This window comes from Hakea prostrata, chromosome 9, assembly GCF_041222555.1.
Source record: "Hakea prostrata isolate BN-2017 chromosome 9, UWA_Hpros_2, whole genome shotgun sequence".
Classification (NCBI taxonomy): domain Eukaryota; kingdom Viridiplantae; phylum Streptophyta; class Magnoliopsida; order Proteales; family Proteaceae; genus Hakea; species Hakea prostrata.
Window position 1 is genome coordinate 60,528,953 of NC_142608.1, and position 21,316 is coordinate 60,550,268.

Sequence of the window (21,316 nt, forward strand, 5' to 3'; positions counted from 1 at the left end):
TCTTTCCGTGTTGCAAACGAATTGTATATGAATGATAATGAAAGACCACGGAATAGGTGAGACCGACATTTGGGGAATGTAAAGGTATAGGTAGTGGCTACATACATTTGGAATGTCAATATTTGTATAATTTTTTTCCTCTCCCCCTATTTTTCTATGCTTTTGGTTAAATAAAATGATCCTTCTAAGGGGGGGAGGGGGAAATCAGACAAACACCATGGTCAAGTAGTCAACCAAGGTCCATCTTATAAGCTGTTAAGAATTTCCCATCAACTTCCTCTACTTAGCTTCGTTTGTTTCTTTTGTTTTTCCAACGACCTTTTGTTCTTTTCTTTGTTAGACTTGTAAACTTGTTTTGTGGGCCAATCCAAATTAGATAAACACAATATTCAAATAGGGAAATTGCTTGGGTGTTGTGCAATTAATGCGCAACACTTGTAGTGAACGATCGAGATTGATATCTCGACTAGAATTTCAATTTCAACCGTCCATTTTTAAAATTTGTATTTTTACACTTTTGAGAAAAGGACGGTCGACATTGAAATCTCGACTGAAATCTTAATTTTGACCGTTTGTAGCATAGTACTACACATCACTGAAATCCAACCTCTCAAGTAGTCAACCAAGGTCCATCTAAGAATTTCCCATGAACTTCCTTTCTCTGGCTTCTTTTGTTTCTGTTGTTTTCACAAGTACTATTCTTTTCTTTTGGTAGACTTGTAAACTTGTTTTGTGGGGATCAATCCATATAATTTGCTTTCAGTTTCAAGCACCTCTCGCATTGTCTCCAAAAGGACCAAAACAAAAGCAAACCCAGAAATTCCAGTGTATTCTGGAAAGTTCTTTTAAAGTTGTTGTACTCCATTATAATCGTCTGATTGGAATCTCCTACTGCAAGAATGGCTGATCAATCCATATAATTGCTTCATGTAGACTTGTTTCGTGCGAACAAATCCAGATAATTGCCTTCAGTTTCAAACTCCTCTCCCATTGGATGTTCTCCTTTCTTAGTCAAAAGATCTTCAGAATGTCATCATCACAATCAATTCCTTTTGGAACAAAGCAGGAAAACTAACCCTTTCAACTGGGTTCCCAGAAATTATCCCAGGAATAAGTTTTCTTGGAGCCCAAGTAGCTCCTTCAATATTCCAGTGTTTTCTGGAAAGTTCTATTAAAGTTTCTGTTCACCTTTGTAATTGTCTGATTGGAATCTTCTACTGTAGGAATATCTGATGAAAAAACCATCCAAATGTACAACACCTATAGCGACTTGACTTGGTGGTGAAATAAGCTCCTCTGCTTACGTGCTACAATAATTGGGTCAATAGAAAAATGCTTCTTTTTTCTGCATATAAGAACTCCTTTATGGTCATTTCTTCAGCTTCATCAAGCAATAAGCATTCCTCTTTTGTTCTTGAACTTACTTAAAAGTCATTACTGTGATTCTGTGCTAGGATGGAAAACAACGGAAATGGAAGAAGCAAAGGAAGAGCTGGAGGGAGAAGGAGAGGGAAAAACCATGATCAACATGACACTTCGAATCCTTCGAACTACCAGAGTAATCCTGTTCAGCAAAGGGAGAACCGGCCAAATTCCGGCCAAGGTGGGAGAATCAGGCAAGAACCCACTCCAAATCAGGGTCAATCCGGCGAACCCAGAAAGCTGGTTTCAGGTCATGATCGTGGTTTGAAGGAAGTGATAGTGATACCCATTTCAAGCCGGGGTCAACTTGCAGAACCCACTAAGCCAGTTTCGGCATGGAACAAGGATAGGCCTACTTCGGCTTGGGTGGGTTCTGTAGGAGCCAGAGGTATTAAGAATTGCAGTGGAAGTGGTGGTTCTGCTCCGGCGTGGAAGGCAGATTTTGCCAGGAGCCCTGATTCTGGGTCTGGTAAGCATTTTCAATTCTACCTACTGAACATGCGAAAATTCTTATTTTCTGGGTTCTTTTGATAGAGCCATAAGTTTATCAAAAAAAAGGGGGGATTTTTATTTTATTTTTGTATTTTTTATTCTCTCTTGTTTTTTTGATGGAAAAAATGGGTTTGGGATTAAGTGGTGTGATACTAGGTTTTCTCATAAAAATCTCTATATACTTGTAAAACTTGTTAGATGGACGTGATGAAGTAATAGATAACATTTCATCAATAAAAGATGAACTAATAGACAACATCCATTGAATGCTGAAGTGCATAGAAAATCCGTCAAAACCTAAAGTGCATAAATGCCTCTACTCTTATTTATTGAAATATATATATATATATATATATATATATATATATATATATATATATATATATATATATATATATATATATATATATATATATATATATAAAAGTATGTATGTATGTATGTATATTATTAGACCCCAAAAGAACAGAAATATAATTGTTTTGTTAATTTATTATTCCATTTCATCTATTACTACGTTTTCTTCTTCTTACTTTTGCAGCGCAATGACTCCATGTCTGTGCCATATTTTTGGTCATTTTCTTTATGGGTTATATTTTGATGAACTTTGATTGAAATCTTCACTCTAGACTGTTGTTCAAGATGCAGTTTGGAATTTCACGGAAAACTCTTGGGTAAAATGAACTGTTCCAATTCAGGGGAATTGTGTCAATGGATTATCAAATGTTATATACATACCAGAAATGATTACTTTGTGTAGTCAGCTCATGTTGAAGATATTTTTTGTGCAGTTCCTCTTCTATTCTCTGTTTTGACACAGGGGAAATTGGATGGAAACGGAATATCAACTGATATTCATCAGAACCAAGAGTTATATGAACCTTTCTTGGGATAAATATTTTCTTTACTACTTCTCTTTTTCTTTGTCCTATGACAGTTTTCTTGTATCTTTTTCTTGCTTTCATTCTTTTACTGAGTGAACGAAATTTTAAATCACTGGACAGGAAGAATATAAGGAATTTTATTTTCGATTGGTTTCTCATTAATTTTTGTTAACTTTTTAAGTTCTAGCAGTTTGACTAATTCCAGTTACTAATGGGATCCTTGCTGTACAGATATACCAATTTCTTTTTCTTTCTTTCATTCTTTTACTGATGAATGAACGAAATTTTAAATCACTGGACAGGAAGAATATAAGGAATTTTATTTTGGAATGGTTTCTCATTAATTTTTGTTGAGTTTTTTAGTTCTAGCAGTTTGACTAATTCCAGTTACTAATGGGATCCTTGCTGTACAGATATACCAATTTCGGGATTAAGGTCTATCACAATATCATGTTCAGAGCCGCCACCAGCTTCTCCTGAATCAAGGAATATTGTTCCTGTTAGACGGCCTGATAAGGGTGGAAAATCTTGTGTTCGAAAAGTTCGCCTTCTTGCTAATCATTTTCCCATCAGTTTTGATCCCAATATGAAGATGCTGCAATACAACATTGGTGTTGAGCCTGGTGTTGTGCCAGGGATGCAATCCCAGCGTGGTGGTCGGCAAGTTTTCAAGTCAGACATTCGTTTGCTAAAGGATAAAGTATTCTCTAATGATCCGACTCAATTTCCTGCGTCCAAGATTGCTTACGATGGGGACAAGATCATCGTGAGTGCAGTAGAACTACCCAATGTTGAATCTAATATGGATTTGCCAAGGGGTAAGGCTGTCAAACCATATACATTCACTATGATGCAAGAGAAGGAGTTAGAGCTTGAAAAGTTGATCCCCTACTTGAATGGCACAAACCCAATTATCCCCCGGGAAATCTTACATGGGTTGGATCTTGTGATGAAAGAGAACCCCAAGAAGCATCGTGTTCAAATTGGTCAGAGCTTCTACTCCATGGATTACAAAACAGATGATGATCTTGGTTATGGAGTAGTAGCTTGCAGAGGCTTTCAGCAAAGCTTGAGACTCAATTGCTGGGGGCCAACTCTATGTGTTGATTACTCTGTTATGCCTTTTCGGAAGCCAGTACCAGTCCTAGATTTCCTCCAACAGCGGGTGGGTGGGTTTCATACTGATCGTCTTGATAACAGGTTGAAGGATTATGTTGAGGATGAACTGAGAGAGTCAATGGTAGCAGTGAATCATAGGGAAACCAAACAAAAGTTTAAAGTCAATGGATTAACAGGTCCCTCGGTGAATGATCTCTCTTTCATGCTGGAGGACAGGGAAGGCACTAATCCACCCCAGGAGATTAAACTCGTGGATTATTTTAGAACTTCATACAACAGGGAGATTGAATTCAAAAATCTGCCTGCCTTGGATTTGGGAAAGAGCGGTAATGTACCGATGGAATGTTGTGTGCTGACAGAAGGACAGACATATCCAAAGGATCGGCTGGATGAGAATGAAGCAGCAAAGTTGAAGAGCATATCCTTGCCAAAGCCTTGGGTTAGAAAGAAATTTATAGATGAGATGGTTAAAGCAAGAGATGGGCCTCTCGGGTACGTATTCTAGAACTAAAACTATGATTGAACCCCCCCCCCCCTTTCCCCAATAGAAAAATGGAAAATTACTAGAACCTTGTGTTAGTCATATTTTATTGTTGATATGCTTGTGGTTTGTTAGTTTTACTTCTTGTTGCAATTTACCCATGGCTAATTATGCTTAGTTGACATAGGCAGGTTGGTATTTAGTGGATTCTTAGTTTCCTCATATTTGATCACAATCAATTAATAATTGCATTGCCATGAAACCCAGCAGCACACAAATGGAAATGATTGATCTTTATATCTTAATACCAGTCCGATGTTGTAGATTTTGTTGGTGGGGTCGTTAATACGTGGTCATGCCTCTCTTAATAAATCATAGGTTGGGCTATCTGATATTAATGATGTGAGTACAATCTAGTTTATTAACAATCTGATGTTTCTTATAACCGTGTCATCAGGGGCTGAAGAGAAATCTGTTATCATAACAATTTTTACAATTTTTACTGTGCTTTTGATTTGTTCTCATGTCGATAACTTTTAGTTGTTTTACACTCGAACATTTTGAAGTATTTTACTATTACAGTCTTTCTTTGCCACTCATTTCCATATTTTGTTAATTTGAAATTGTTTACACGGTTACAGTACTGAAAGGGGAGATCTTATCAATTTGTTTTGTTAGTGCATATTTATTGTTGGTTTAACATTAAATGCTATTCTACATCCGATTGATCTTCCATTAATTTGAACAGAGGGGAAACAGTTCGGAACTTTGGTATTGAAGCTAGCACAGAGATGACACAAGTAGTTGGCCGTGTGATTAGAGCACCTGATTTGAAACTGGGTGATAGCAATGGTAGGGCTTGTAAATTCCCCCTTACTAAGGAAGACTGCCAGTGGAACCTTGATGGCAGAACTGTCTTGGAAGGAAAGGACATTGAGAGGTGGGCAGTCCTTGAATTTACTTCGTATGACCGGAGGTCTCTGAACTATGACAAGTTCGTACAACAATTAAAGACGGGGTGCAGTAAACTTGGGATAGTCATGAAGGCTCCTCTCTTCCGTGAACGAGTTGATATGAGTGTGCTTTTTGATACTGGCAAGCTTCGTAACCTCCTCAGTCGTGTATATGACAAGGCAAATCGCAGGTTGCAGGTTCTTGTTTGTCCACTGATTGCTAAAAATGTTGGTTATAGGGCCCTCAAGTGGATCTGCGAAACACAAATTGGCATTGTGACACAACTGTGTTTGATCAGCCGGTGCAACATGGGCGAAAACTATTTCATGACAAACCTTGCTCTTCAGATCAATACAAAGCTTGGAGGTAGCAATTTTGAGCTGTTTGATCCTCTGCCCCGTCTTGGAAGCAATGATCATGTCATGTTCATTGGGGCTGATGTCAATCATCCAAGTGCAGGGAATAAATCAAGCCCGTCTGTTGCAGCTGTTGTTGCCACAATGAATTGGCCTGGTGCAAACAAGTACATAGGACGGTATCGTCTTCAAAAGCATCGAACTGAAAAAATTCTTGACTTTGGGGAGATGTGTCTGGAGCTTCTCAACAAGTATGCTGAGATCAACAAAGTCAAGCCAAAGAAAATCATGGTGTACCGTGATGGGGTGGGTGACAGCCAATTTGAGATGGTTTTGGAGGAAGAATTGATGGATATCCGAAGGGCAATTCAATGCGATGGATATTCTCCTACCATTACACTTGTGGTTGCACAGAAGCGGCATTTAACTCGTCTCTTTCCCATGGACGATAAGCAGGGAGCCCGCAACGGTAATGTTCTTCCAGGGACTGTTGTGGATACAAACATTGTGCATCCTTGGAATTTCGACTTCTACCTTTGTAGTCACTATGGGATCTTGGGAACCAGCAAACCCACTCACTACTATTGCCTTTGGGATGATCACAAGTTCAGTTCAGATGACTTGCAGCAGATAACCTACAATCTATGTTACACCTATGCTCGGTGCACAAAACCTGTCTCCTTGGTTCCACCTGCATTTTATGCTGACAGATTGGCATATAAAGTGCGGCAGTACTTTGAGGCATGGGAGGCTGAGGCTGGTGTGCCATCTTCAAAATTGCAAACGCAGTTCGATTCAAAGATCTTTGAACGGCACAATAATCTTGAAAATGTTATGTTCTTCTGCTAAAGGTCCATGAATGGATGCAAACCAGCAGTCAGGTCCAACCTCCTTATCTATATGAACAAGCATAGCTGAGGAGTTTGTGCGTGAATCTAAATGATCTGTTTGTTATGTTTCCTTCTTGCTTTCAAATGGTCTTGTAGGCCAAGTCTTCAAAGTTTAATTGTGTTGGATTGGTACTTCTGTTATGTTGTGAATGTAATAAAGAGTGTTGAGTTACTGGTTGTGGTCTTGTAGGCCAAGTCTTCAGAGTTTAATAGTGTTGGATTGGTACTTTGTTATGTTGTGAATGTAATAAAGAGTGTTGAGTTACTGGCTGTGGTGTTTCCTTTGAGTTTGGTGCTTGAAGAATAAGCTTGTAATCAAACAGTTAACAGTTATGATATGTGAAGGATATGATGCTTGTGTTTGATGTATCTAAATGGTTTCTTTTCACTCATCTGACTTTTTACTGTCCAACTGTACCAAAATTGAACTGATGGTCTTTTTCATATCAATTTTTATTCTCATTTTATGACAAATTTTCATTTTCATGTGTTTGGTATCTATTATGGAACCTATTTTTATTTGAAACAGCAGAAAAAATCTCATAATCCATAATAGGCTTATGGATTTAGGGCAAAATTTCATTCTTATCATTTTTGGAGTAGCTTTAATGAGCATATATGTATATGTTCTGAAAAAGTGATAACAGCAACATCGGCACGTATATGTTCTGAAAAAATGATGACAGCAACATTGACTACCAATTACGAGATCAAAATTAGTCTCTGAAATCGGAAGTAAAGTAACCTGTCTTCCAGTTGTTCTTCATCTGTTTTGTTTTCTTTCTCTTTTTCTTTCTTTTTTTTTATTTTTTATTTATTTGTGATTGAATGATTAAATAATTTATTATCAAAGAGAATAAAAGAAATTACAAGAGCACAAGGGACAAAACCCAGACAACGAAAAAGAGGCCTCAACTAACAAGCAACCTAAGAGGCAATGAACTATCAATTATCTAAGAGCAACAATTAAAGCAAACTAGTTATACAAGTTAATGGAGGCCCAAAGCCAAACTAATAAATAAACTAAGCGATATCGGGCCAAACAACTATTTAAGGGCAACAATAATAGCAAACTCTGAAGGGATTAAGTCACAAGCCAAAAGTTTGGTAGCGTGAGCGATGGCTGAAGACAGGAAAGAGGGGTTGGAGGAGAAGGGACAAAGGTTGAGAGAGGTGGGGATTTGAACAATGGGCCAAGAGATTCCTAACAGGGGAGGGGGAGGGATGAGGAGAGGAGCAAGGCCCATGGGCCATAGGGCCATTGATCGCATAGGTGGGGGTATAATGGGTAAAGGATATTGATAGTGGGAGAGTGAGAGAGATGGTTTAGAAGCGGTGGAGAGAGGCTGCCTGGAGACGCTTACCGAAATGGAAGGTTTGAGAGGAGGAAAGTGGTTGACAAAGTGCTTAGAACAGGATATTTCACGGAAGAGGGAAAGTAGAGCTTGAGGGTCGGGGAGAGAGGCGACGCCTCCTAAAAGGGAGGACCATCAGCAGCCGATGAAGGTATAGTATTCCAAGCATTGACAGGGGAAGCAGTGGCTTCGACTGCAAAAATCTGACAGAAAACCTCGAAGACGGGAGCTATGCAAGGATTTTTCACAATCAGAATAGGTTTTGGCCAGGATATACATCTCCGGTAAGAACTAGCTGCTAGCGGCGAGTGGGAATCAAAAATTGCTAAAGTTGAAGAAAAGGGATTAGGCTAAGCAATGATGGTAGCAGACTATAAGCAATAGTTGATGAAGAAGGAGCCAAAATAGGAATATAGGAGATTTCCCTAAAACCAACAGAGTGTGAAGGGAGATGAGCAATAGCGGTTGCAACGGCTACTTGAGCAGCAGATACAGCATCAGCTTCATCAAGATTTTGAGCAGTGGCAGCAACGGTGCTTTCGTGTACTTCATACAAGTGTTAAGATAGAAAATCATCATTCTACAATGTCTAACTTAAGCAACTTAAAATAATAATTAGTGATTACCTTCCTCCTCTTTTTCTTATTATTATTGACAAATTTATTTTATTCTTGTTTTAATGCTATCCATGGCTTATCAAATAATGAACAATTATATATATGTTGTAGGATTCTTTCCGTGCTAGACGTGTTTTCCATCAGGTATGAGCGGGTTTACAAAGAAGAGATATATTTCTTTTAAGAGATGAATTAGAAGAGATATGTTACTAGTTTCAACTTTCTTAGGGTTCTTATAATTTTCTTGTGATAGGATGGTTTTTTATTTTTTGGTCAAAGTGATAAAACGGTTGAAGTGTAGTGGTAAGGAACCAATTCAAGAATCCCCCATGGTAGGGTTGGGCCAGGAACCAATTCGAGAATCCTCAAAGTCGAGTTAGGCCACGATTAAGTCAAGATAAATATGAAGAACCCTGTCGGTGAAGATATGAAGAGCCCGCCTGTCAGCATAGATGTGAAGAACCTAAAGAATAAATACTTCAAATATAAATGACCACGGTTAAATTATCTCCGTAGAAAGACTAAGTCAAAGGAGTCTGTTATGGAAATAACCACTCCATATGCCCATAGTGAGAATGAGGGACTAACACCATTAGAGTCAAGCTTGGGAACTATCAAGAGTGGGGATATGCTTCCAAAGGAAACTCATGTCACTCTTTACTAAGTTGATGAAAATCACAAAATAACCACATAGAGGTAACCTTTGTATAAACCCCACTCATGAGATTCATGAGGTATGAAGAACTATCTACTACTATGGCTTACACTCGAAAAACCCCTCTCCAAGCCTTCAACTGTTGTATCTAGATTAACTTGGTCATCAGAGGTAGTTTCCCGCCATCCCCAGATCGGGCTGCTCTAACTCTTCTTATGAATGCAGGTCAACCTTCTACTTAGGAGAAACTTCAAAGAGTTCGTCCTACTACTCGGGTAGCTCCAAGAAATTTTGGATGTAACACGAAATATGAGGTAGGATTATCTTTGTATAAGGATATTCAAGACACTTCAAAAATCAAGTACATTTAATTCATTAGCTTTTAGTTTAAACATAAACTATCTTGAATGTCCTCTTACAAGAACATCATCCAAATTTTGTATGAGTCTCACATTGGAGTTGCTATACTCCCAGAATACTCATTCTCAAGTTGTTTTTACCATTTATAGTAAATTAACACTCCAATAATAAAACTTGCAAGTTCTTTTACAAAGCATAAAGATCTTTCTTTAGCTTTTGATCGTATACTGGTTGACAACTCCTGTTGCTCTGTCCATCGCTCAAGTGTGTTATCATACATTCATATTAATGTTCCAAAAGTTTAAGGTATATGGAACCATATATACATAAAACCTCATCAATAAGCTCTTTATTAATCTCAAGTAAATTATTTGTTGTAACGATCATTGTATTTAGTTTGAGTTCGTATTTTTTAAGACTTTACAAAATAATGTTGTAGAGAAAAAAAAAACCATATTATTACTGAAACAATTATAATTTTTTTTTCTTCTTTTTTTTCTTTGATGGACGAGGAGGGGCTGAAAATTTTGTATTTTTTTCTCAGGTTTTGAAACTTTCTATGAGACGGATAAGCAGTTTCATACTCAAAAGTTGAAATTTCATTAGGATTTGTAATTTTTTTTTTTACCATCCACAAAAAAAAATTCATGAGTTTTTGAAAAGTTAATTTTGCAAATTTTATGAAGTCCTTGCTCTCTTTCTCTCACTCTGATATTTTGGATTTGGCAGTCTATATTCTAATCTTCCCGTTTAAGCTAAGTAAGTTCCAAGCTTTATAACAAGATTGAACAATGTGTCATTTTTTTTTTTCAAAATAAAAGTAAACTAAAATATTTGTCAAAAATAAATATAATAAATTATAGCACAAATATATACCCGTGCTAGAAACATCAACTATTGGGGTTTTATTTGTAAATTCAGAAATTATAGGATTTTTTTCTTCTATAAGTTGAAAGCATCAAATGAACCAATGCCCAAGTGGTCTTCCTTTTTTGGAGATTTTTGGGGATTAAAACGAACGTTGAAATAGAGTTTGAGGTAATCGTAGTTGAGTTACAATATGCCAGTCGTATAGGCTTGAGGAAACTATGGGTGGAAAGTGACTCCAAAACTATAGTTCCGCTGATTTTTAAGAAGGAAATCTCATGATCCTTCCATCAACATTGAAGGAATTTGCATGCTTATTTGGAGTTTATAGATTGAAATTTTGTCTATTGTATTTCGGAGCTAAATGCAACTACTAGAGAATTGTCTTCCCTACAGTTGGAGAGGTGGTCTTGTCGTATTGCAAACGAGTTGTTGATGAATGCTGATGGAGATTACGGTATAGGTGTAACTAACATTGGGGGAATGTAAGGGTATATAGGCAGTGGCTATATGCCTCTAGAATGTAGTGATAAATGATATATATATATATATATATATATATAGTTAATTTAATTTAATTTTTGTCTTCTCCCCTATTTTTCTATACTTTGGTTTAAATAAAATGACAATTTTATTGGAAGAAGAAAAAAATCAGATACACATCATAGTCTAGTAGTCAACCCAGGTCCATCTTAAAAGCTATTAAGAATTTCCCATTAACTTCCTCTTTTCTTTTTTCTTTTGTTTCCACAAGGACCTTTCGTTCTTTACTTTTGGTAGACTTGTAAACTTGTTTCGTGAAGACCAATCCATATGATTTGCTTTCGGTTTCAAACTCTTCACGTATATTGGATGTCTATATTTTTTAGTCAAAAAATCTTCAAAATGTCATCATCACAATTAATACCATTTGAAACGAAGCAGGTGGACCAACCCTTTAAACTGGGTTCCCAGAAATTATTGCAGGCAACAGTTTTCTTGGAGCCCAAGTAGCTCCTTCAATATTCCAGTGTTTTCTGGAAAGTTCTATTAAAGTTGTTGTTCACCTTTATGATCGTCTGATTGGAATCTATTCCTGTAAGATGCAAACCAACGTCACCTACAATGAGTAGACATTGTAGTGAAGTAAGCTCCCGAAAGGGTAAAATCGTACACAAATACCCAGAAAAATGCATTTTTCTGCATATAAGTACCCCTTCATGGCCTTTTCTTCAGCTTCATCAAGCAATAAGCATTCAACTTTTGTTCTTGAACTTACTTTGTCATTACTGTGATTCTGTGATTCTGTGCTAAGATGGAAAACAAGGGAAATGGAAGAAGCAATGGAAGAACTGGAGGGAGAAGGAAAGGGCAAGCCCATGATCAACATAACACTCCGAATCCTTCGAACTACCAGAGTAATCCTGTTCAGCAAAGGGAGAAGCAGCCCAATTCCGGCCAAAGTGGGAGAATTAGGCAAGAACCCACTCCAAATCAGGGTCAATCCGGCGAACCCAGAAAGCTGGTTTCGGGTCATGATCGTGGTTTGAAGGAAGTGATACCCAGTTCAAGCCGGGGTCAACTTGCAGAACCCACTAAGCCAGTTTCGGCATGGAACAAGGACAGGCCTGCTTCGGCTTGGGTGGGTTCTGTAGGAGCCAGAGGTATTGAGAATTGCAGTGGAAGTCGTGGTTCTGCTCCGGCGTCGAAGGCAGGTTTTGCTAGGAGCCCTGCTTCTGGGCCTGGTAAGCATTTTCAATTCTACCTACTGAACATGCCGAAATTCTTATTTTCTGGGTTCCTTTGATAGAGCCATAAGTTTATCAAAAAAAGGGGGGATTTTTATTTTATTTTTGTATTTTTTATTCTCTCTTTGATGGAAAAAATGGATTTGGGATCAAGTGGTGTGATACTAGGTTTTCTCATAAAAATCTCTATATACTTCTAAAACTTGTTAGATGGACGTGATGAAGTAATAGATAACATTTCATCAAAAAAAGATGGAGTAATAGACAACATCCATTGAATGCTGAAGTGCATAGAAAATCCGTCCAAACCTAAAGTGCATAAATGCCTCTAATCTTATTTCTAAAGGAATTATCTCATTCCATTGTTCTTCAAAATTCTATTGAAAAAAAATATCATTATTAGACCCCAAAAAAACAGAAATATAATTGTTTTGTTAATTTATTATTCCATTTCATCTTTTACTACCTTTTCTTCTTCTTACTTTTGCAGCGCAATGACTCCATGTCTGTGCCATATTTTTGGTCCTTTTCTTTATGGGTTATATTTTGATGAACTATGATTGAAATCTTCACTCTAGACTGTTGTTCGAGATGCAGTTTGGAATTTCAGGGGAAACTCTTGGGTAAAATGAACTGTTCCAATTCAGGGGAACTGTTCAGTGGATTATCAAATGTTATCTACTTACCAGAAATGATTACTTTGTGTAGTCAGCTCATGTTGAAGATATTTTTTGTGCAGTTCCTCTTCTATTCTCTGTTTTGACACGGGGAAATTGGATGGAAACGCAATAACAACTGATATCCACTAGAACCAAGAGTTATATGAACCTTTCTTGGGATAAATATTTTTTTTACTACTTCTCTTTTTTCTTTTTCTCCTATGACAGTTTTCTTGTATCTTTTTCTTTCTTTCATTGTTTTACCAAGTGAACGAAATCTTAAATCACTGGACAGGAAGAATATAAGGAATTTTATTTTGGAATGGTTTCTCATTAATTTTTGTTAACTTTTTAAGTTCTAGCAGTCTGATTAATTCCAGTTATTAATGGAATCCTTGCTGTACAGATATACCAACTTCGGGACTAAGATCTATCACAATATCATGTTCAGAGCCGCCACCAGCTTCTCCTGAATCAAGGAATATTGTTCCTGTTAGACGGCCTGATAAGGGTGGAAAATCTTGTGTTCTAAAAGTTCGCCTTCTTGCTAATCATTTTCCCATCCGTTTTGATCCCAATATGAAGATGCTGCAATACAACATTGGTGTTGAGCCTGTTGCTGAGCCAGGGATGCAGTCCCAGCGTGGTGGTCCTCAAGTTTTCAAGTCAGACATTCGTTTGCTAAAGGATAAAGTATTCTCTAATGATCCAACGGAATTTCCTGCATCCAAGATTGCTTACGATGGGGACAAGATCATCGTGAGTGCAGTAGAACTACCCAATGTTGAATCTAATCTGGATTTGCCAAGGGGTAAGGCTGTCAAATCTTATACATTCACTATGAAGCAAGAGAAGGCGCTAGAGCTTGAAAAGTTGATCCCCTACTTGAATGGCACAAACCCAATTATCCCCCGGGAAATCTTACATGGGTTGGATCTTGTGATGAAAGAGAACCCAAAGAAGCATCGTGTTCAAATTGGTCAGAGCTTCTACTCCATGGATTACAAAACAGATGATGATCTTGGTTATGGAGTTGTAGCTTGCAGGGGCTTTCAGCAAAGCTTGAAACTCACTTGCTGGGGCCCAACTCTGTGTGTTGATTACTCTGTTATGCCTTTTCGGAAGCCAATACCAGTCCTAGATTTCCTCCAACAGCGCGTGACTGGGTTTCATACCGATGGTATTGATAACCAGTTGAAGGATTATGTTGAGGATGAACTGAAAGAGTCAATGGTAGCCGTGAATCATAGGGAAACCAAACAAAGGTTTAAAGTCAATCGATTAACAGGTCCCTTGGTGAATGATCTCTCTTTCATGCTGGAGGACAGGGAAGGCACTAATCCACCCCAGGAGATTAAACTCGTGGATTATTTTAGAACTTCATACAACAGGGAGATTGAATTCAAAAATCTGCCTGCCTTGGATTTGGGAAAGAGCGGTAATGTACCGATGGAATGTTGTGTGCTGACAGAAGGACAGATATATCCAAAGGATCGGCTGGATGAGAATGAAGCAGCAAAGTTGAAGAGCATATCCTTGCCAAAACCTTGGGATAGAAAGAGGTTTATAGATGAGATGGTTAAAGCAAGAGATGGGCCTCTCGGGTACGTATTCTAGAACTAAAACTATGATGAAACAACTCCCCCCCTCCCCCATAGAAAAATGAAAAATTACTAGAACCTTGTGTTAGTCATTTTTTATTGTTGATATGCTTGTGGTTTGTTAGTTTTACTTCTTGTTGCAATTTACCTGTGGTTAATTATGCTTAGTTGACATAGGCAGATTGGTATTTAGTGGATGCTTAGTTTCCTCATATTTGGTCACAATCAATTAATAATTGCATTGCCATGAAACCCAGCAGCACACAAATGGAAATGATTGATCTTTATATCTTAATACCAGTCTGTTGTTGTAGATTTTGTTGGTGGGGTCGTTAATTCATGCCTCTCTTAATAAATCATAGGTTGGGCTATCTGATATTGATGATGTGAGTACAATCTAGTTTATTAACAATCTGATGTTTCTTATAACCGTGTCATCAGGGGCTGAAGAGAAATCTGTTATCATAACAATTTTTACTGAGCTTTTGATTTGTTCTCATGTCCATAACTTCTAGTTGTTTTACACTGGAACATTTTGAAGTATTTTACTATTACTAGTCTTTCTTTCCCACTCATTTCCATATTTTGTTAATTTGAAATTGTTTACAAGGTTACAGTACTGAAAGGGGAGATTATCAATTTGTTTTGTTAGTGCATATTTATTGTTGGTTTAACATTAAATGCTATTCTACATCTGATTGATCTTCCATTAATTTGAACAGAGGGGAAACAGTTCGAAACTTTGGTATTGAAGCTAGCAAAGAGATGACACAAGTAGTTGGCCGTGTGATTAGAGCACCTGATTTGAAACTGGGTGATAGCAATGGTAGGGTGTGTAGATTCCCTCTTACTAGGGAAGACTGCCAGTGGAACCTTGTGGGCAGAACTGTTTTGGAAGGAAAGGACATCGAGAGGTGGGCAGTCCTTGAATTTACTTCGTATGATCGGAGGCCTCTGAACTATGACAAGTTCGTACAACAATTAAAGATGCGGTGCAGTAAACTTGGGATAGTCATGAAGGATCCTCTCTTCCATGAACGAATTGATATGCGTGTGCTTTTTGATACTGGCAAGCTTCGTAACATCCTCAGTCGTGTATATGACAAGGCAAATCGCAGGTTGCAGGTTCTTGTTTGTCCACTGATTGACAAAAATGTTGGTTATAAGGCCCTCAAGTGGATCTGCGAAACACAAATTGGCATTGTGACACAACTGTGTTTGATCAGCCGTTGCAACATAGGTGAAGACTATTTCATGACAAACCTTGCTCTTCAGATCAATACAAAGCTTGGAGGCAGCAATTTTGAGCTGTTTGATCCTCTGCCCCGTCTTGGAAGCAATGACCATGTCATGTTCATTGGGGCTGATGTCAATCATCCAAGTGCAGGGAATAAATCAAGCCCGTCTGTTGCAGTTGTTGTCGCCACAATGAATTGGCCTGGTGCAAACAAGTACATAGGACGGTATCGTCTTCAAAAGCATCGAACTGAAAAAATTCTTAACTTTGGGGAGATGTGTCTGGAGCTTGTCAACAAGTATGCTGAGATCAACAGAGTCAAGCCAAAGAAAATTATGGTGTACCGTGATGGGGTGGGTGACAGCCAGTTTGAGATGGTTTTGGAGGAAGAATTGATGGATATCCGAAGGGCAATTCAATGCGATGGATATTCACCTACCGTTACACTTGTGGTTGCACAGAAGCGGCATTTAACTCGTCTCTTTCCCATGGATGATAAGCAGGGAGCCCGTAATGGTAATGTTCTTCCAGGGACTGTTGTGGATACAAACATTGTGCATCGTTGGAATTTCGACTTCTACCTTTGTAGTCACTATGGGATCTTGGGAACCAGCAAACCCACTCACTACTATTGCCTTTGGGACGATCACAAGTTCAGTTCAGATGAGTTGCAGCAGATAACCTACAATCTGTGTTACACCTATGCTCGGTGCACAAAACCTGTCTCCTTGGTTCCACCTGCATATTATGCTGACAGTTTGGCATATAGAGTGCGGCAGTACTATGAGGCATGGGAGGCTGAGGCTGGTGTGCCATCTTCAAAATTTCAAACGCAGTTTGATCCAAAGATCTTTGAACGGCACAATAATCTTGAAAATGTTATGTTCTTCTGCTAAAGGTCCATAAATGGATGCAGACCAGCAGTCAGGTCCAACCTCCTTACTATACGAACAAGCATAGCTGAGGAGTTTGTGCGTGAATCTAAATGATCTGTTTGTTATGTTTCTTTCTTGATTTGAAATGGTCTTGTAGGCCAAGTCTTCAGAGTTTAATGGTGTTGGATTGGTTCTGTTATGTTGTGAATGTAATAAAGAGTGTTTAATTACTGGTTGTGGTCTTGTAGGCCGAGTCTTCAGAGTTTAGTGGTGTTGGATTGGTACTTTGTTGTGTTGTGAATGTAATAGTAAAGAGGGTTGGGTTACTGGTTGTGGTGTTTCCTTTGAGTTTAATGATGTTGGATTGGTACTTCTGTTATGTTGTGAATGTAATAAAGAGCGTTGAGTTACTTGTTGTGGTGTTTCCTTTGAGTTTGGTGATTGAAGAGTAGTAAGCTTGTAATCAAACAGTTTAACAGTTATGATATATGAAAGATATGTGCTTGTGTTTTATTATTAAATGGTTCCTTCCACTCATCTGCCTTTTGACTATCCTATCCAACTGTACCAAAATTGAACTGATGGTCTTTTTTTATCAATTTTTATTCTCATTTTTTGACAAATCTTCATTTTCATGTTTGGTATTAATTTAGCAGAAAAAAAATCTCATAATCCATTCTTATCATTCTTAACCTAAAAGTTTCCCCTCTATAGAACTCCAAAAATTACTATACTCATCGTTGTTAGATGAGATTCAAACTCCACTACGATCCCATCAAAACCTGACCAAATCAAAACCGCAAAGAACCCAATTCGAGATGCCTCAAAACTTAATCATATACACCTGAACCAAAATCTTGGTTTGGATAAAGATCCTGGCCCTCAATCCTGTTGAGGCTACATTAAAGGGACTGAGATTCTTCAGGCTACAAAAGCTCAAGTTTACAAGGGAGTTGTTTATATATCCAAAAGTTTGGTTGTAGTTGTAGTTGGCTATTGTTTATATCAATAAGAATTACAAAAGGTTGAGAGAAGCACATCTTATGTTGTCTTAACCCTCTGCACAGCTTTATGTTGTCTGAGATTTTTCTGGCCCTCATTTGAGGTTTTAAATATCCACGATGAGCAGAACCCAACATAATAATGGAAAGGACAATCAAACAACAATAACACAGAGATATACGTGGTTCGGCAATTTGCCTACGTCCACGGCAAGATGAGGGCCAGCTTCACTAGAAATAGGGAAAAAGGTGTTTACTGTTTACAAGTTCCAAACCACCCCCCCCCCTTCACTTTCTTTTTTCTCCTCTATATTATCTTTTTGATTGCAGAGAATGCAATCACCATGAGATAGTGGCACTGAACTTAAAAGCAAGATTTGACATTACAAGAATGAGAAGTTGCTGGTCCCTCTGTTCTTTGTCGTGATTGTCTGCTAAATGCACACTAGACAACGATTAGCAAACCACCGTACCCCTAGACATATTTCATCTTATACGGCTTATGCTTGAAAATGGCTCGTGGCTCGTTTTGGGTGCAGGCTTTGCAGCTTCAGGAGCTCCAAACACATTCCAAAACCTAAGTGTTTCATCAGCAGCTGCAGATGCCACAGTGCAACCATCAGGGCTCTGCAAAGAATTAAGAATGGGGAGGAGTTAGAACGATAATCAGTGACAATGAACAAGTTTATCTCATTGGCAAAGTTCACATTAGACCCACTCTTATTTACCTGTGCCATGAACAGAACTCTTGAAGTGTGTCCTGTGAGTTCAGCAATCTTAACCATAGAAGGGTACTTCCAAAGGGTTAGCTGATTTTGGGTGAACCCATGAGAGCTCAGCAACTCTCTCTCATTCTTGCTCCACAGCAAGGAACAGACCTGAGAACCTGTATTCACCGAGTTCAAGCATGCACCAGTATGGGTGTTCCAGAATTTTATGCACTGATCTCCGCCGCCACCACCAGAAGTGAGCAAATTGCTCTGGAAAGGACACCAAGCCAAAGCCTTCACGGCTGCTGTGTGATCTTCCAACCTATGAAGCCACTGGGTTGGAGAATTTGAAGAAGCCACTCCTCGGTCCCATACGTGCAAAAGATTGTCATTTCCTCCGCTAGCTAGATGCTGTCCAGAAGCTGACCATTTTAGCCCACAAACCTCTTGGTGATGTCCCCTGTAGGTTTCAACAATGTGGTTCCTTATTCTTACATCATTGTTGATGATAAGACCATCCATTCCTCCGGTTGTCAAAATGTGGTTGTTCCAATCAAGCGATCCTACACGAGATTGGTGGCCGCCTCGCAAAGTTCTCAGCTGTTATAGAAAAATATATCGAGTCAGGCATTTAGTCGAACACCACAACTACAACAATGTAAGTTCTCGGGTAGAATATCAAACCTGTCGATTTGAGGCAGAATCCCATAAATGGATCTCAGAATTGTTCAATCCAACAGCAATGTGTCTTCCATCAGGAGCCCAGCGAACACTGGTGACAGGGCCGTTCTCCTCATCAATTGTCACAAGCTCAGATGTAGATCCATCAGAAGCATCCCATAAGTAGACAGTGTTCCCGAGAGCAATCGCTAGAACATTGCCACTACCCCAGTCGAGCAAATTCAAGTAGTAATCATCTACAAGTTCAGGGGCATCCAATGTTCTCTCCGAAGACTGCAATCAACAAGAACTTTAGAACCCTAACGTCGAAAGAAAGGCAAAATTTGGAAATGAATAAGCAGACAAAAAGAGAGAAACTCACTTGGGGAATATGTCTTCTAGTCTTTACAGGTTTAGATTGTTGAACACTTGGGGCAGATTCTGATAGAAGCCCTTTAACAGGGGAAGGTGGCTTGTTCTTGAAAGCAAGAATCCGCGTTCTGTTCATATTGAAAATTTCCTTTAATTGCTTCCTGTAAGCTTCTCTTGCTGGAGAGAGCACTCCCTGGGCTTCTTTTTCCACTCTTCCATCTGTCATCATGTACCGAGCAAAGTCGAAATCCATAGCCGAACGGTTGGGTATGAATCTATCCAGCTGCCCAATTCACCCCAAAAAAAAAAAAAATTAGATGAATCTGTCTAAATCTGAGAGTAATAGAATCAAGCCAATGTTCGAAGAGTGACTTACATTTTCACGGGAGCTTTTTCTATGGAGAAACTGTTCTTGAAGAGGGTTTCGAGATTGAGTCTTGTTAGAAGAAACGAAAGATTCTGCATCCATAGCGTTAGTATAAAAAGCGAAAAATATAGCAGAAAACGAGAGGTTAAAAAGAAAAAGAAAATAAAAACTTAAAGAGAACTAAATGATCAAACCCTGCAAAACAATAAGAGGATCAGCGATTGTAAAAATGAAAATCAAATCAAGTTAATCTGCCAAGAAAATTGAAAAACAAATTGAACAAGAGTACACAGAGAGCGATTCGAGAGCGACGATTCGATCGATTGACGGTCTTTATGACCGATTAGATGTAGCAGCGCGTTTGTGTGAGAAAGGGTCTTATTTGCCATAATATATACTTGCAGGTTTTCAAATTCCTAACGGCTAGTTTTAATATTTTATGCCTTCACCAATAAAAAAATTACATAATAAAATTTCTCACTTTAAAAGAATTTCTAACGGCTAGTTTCTTACTAGTAGCTGTCTATAGTTGGAAAAGTATTTCTCTTTCTGTTGAAAAACAAATGAAGTATTACTCTCTTTCTCTCCGTGATAAAAATAAAAATGAAACAAGAAAAATACAATCAGATAAAAAAATATCATTTTTAATCAATTAAAAGAATAATTTAATTATTTTAAAAATATCAAGACAGAAGAAGGGTTTAAAAATCACTTTTTTAAGGGATGATCAAGCGAGAAATAGGAATAAATAGAGAGTAAATATCAGGGAAATTGAGAAATTTTTTCTTCAGAATTTCAGGTATTCAATTTCATGAAGTACAACATTTCACTTATACAAAACATTATATACGTACATCTTTAGTAAGAGCTGCCGGATCTAAGCCCATGATTTTGGCCCTGATTTGAGTCTGGACCCATGGAAAGGAATTAATTATAATCCACATGAGTGAATATTTGACACGTGTCAAATTTTAAAAACATGATCATGTTTTGTAAAAAAATTAATAAAAATAAATTATATCTTCATTACCAATGTAGTAAGCATCTACCTAATTTTGGCCTGATCTTGACTCTAATTTTGGCTCTAGTCTTAATGTTAATTTGACCCTGATCATGTATTAAATTTTTATCCTAATCTTCACATTAACATTGATATAATTATAAGTCTCGACTTTGACCTTCAGTCATTTTGATCATATAAGATTATAAGTTCACTTTTTATATTATTTTTATGATAATTTTTATAAGTATATAGAGAATTAATATTTAACAAATCTACACCCCAACTTCTCATTATGAATATTGACATCTTTTTTTTGCCTCCAATGTGATGTTTCAGGAAAAAAAAATTTTAAAAATACCTATGTTTGTAAATTGTAACTAAATTATAATATTTTTTAATTACGAAAAAAGTATAATATTTTTTAAGTACGAAAAAAATATCAATACTAAATTATTGTTGATTTACTTATTTCCAAATGCACGTATTTTTTTATTTTCTAATATAACATTAATCATAAATTTTTTTTTTCAAATATTTAGTTGCATTTTGGAGAACATACTTATTAATCTGCTTATTTCTAAAAAGTTTAGCATATTGAGATCTTAGACAATAGTTGTAGTTTTATGAAGAGCAAGTTAGTGTCAACAACCAC

General features: G+C 37.7%; 3 protein-coding genes across 3 annotated transcripts; 2 read left to right on the forward strand and 1 right to left on the reverse strand.

Moving 5' to 3' along the window:
* Positions 1-1,321: 1,321 nt before the first annotated feature.
* Positions 1,322-7,190, forward strand: LOC149005934 (protein argonaute 2-like). The gene is made up of 3 exons (XM_089169284.1): positions 1,322-1,891; positions 3,212-4,409; positions 5,147-7,190. Exons 1-3 carry the CDS (start codon positions 1,456-1,458, stop codon positions 6,555-6,557), a joined length of 3,045 nt encoding a protein of 1,014 aa, XP_089025410.1. The 5' UTR covers positions 1,322-1,455; the 3' UTR covers positions 6,558-7,190.
* A 4,440-nt stretch (positions 7,191-11,630) lies between these two features.
* Positions 11,631-17,239, forward strand: LOC149005935 (protein argonaute 2-like). The gene is made up of 3 exons (XM_089168115.1): positions 11,631-12,176; positions 13,245-14,442; positions 15,162-17,239. The coding sequence occupies exons 1-3, from the start codon at positions 11,747-11,749 to the stop codon at positions 16,570-16,572; spliced, it is 3,039 nt and encodes a 1,012-aa protein (XP_089024241.1). The 5' UTR covers positions 11,631-11,746; the 3' UTR covers positions 16,573-17,239.
* Positions 17,240-17,816: 577 nt separating this feature from the next.
* On the reverse strand, positions 17,817-20,013 carry LOC149005936 (cell division cycle 20.1, cofactor of APC complex-like). Its single transcript, XM_089168116.1, has 5 exons — positions 19,671-20,013; positions 19,305-19,577; positions 18,947-19,216; positions 18,281-18,862; positions 17,817-18,179 (listed from the first exon to the last, which is right to left on the reverse strand). Exons 1-5 carry the CDS (start codon positions 19,761-19,763, stop codon positions 18,039-18,041), a joined length of 1,359 nt encoding a protein of 452 aa, XP_089024242.1. The 5' UTR covers positions 19,764-20,013; the 3' UTR covers positions 17,817-18,038.
* Positions 20,014-21,316: the final 1,303 nt, after the last annotated feature.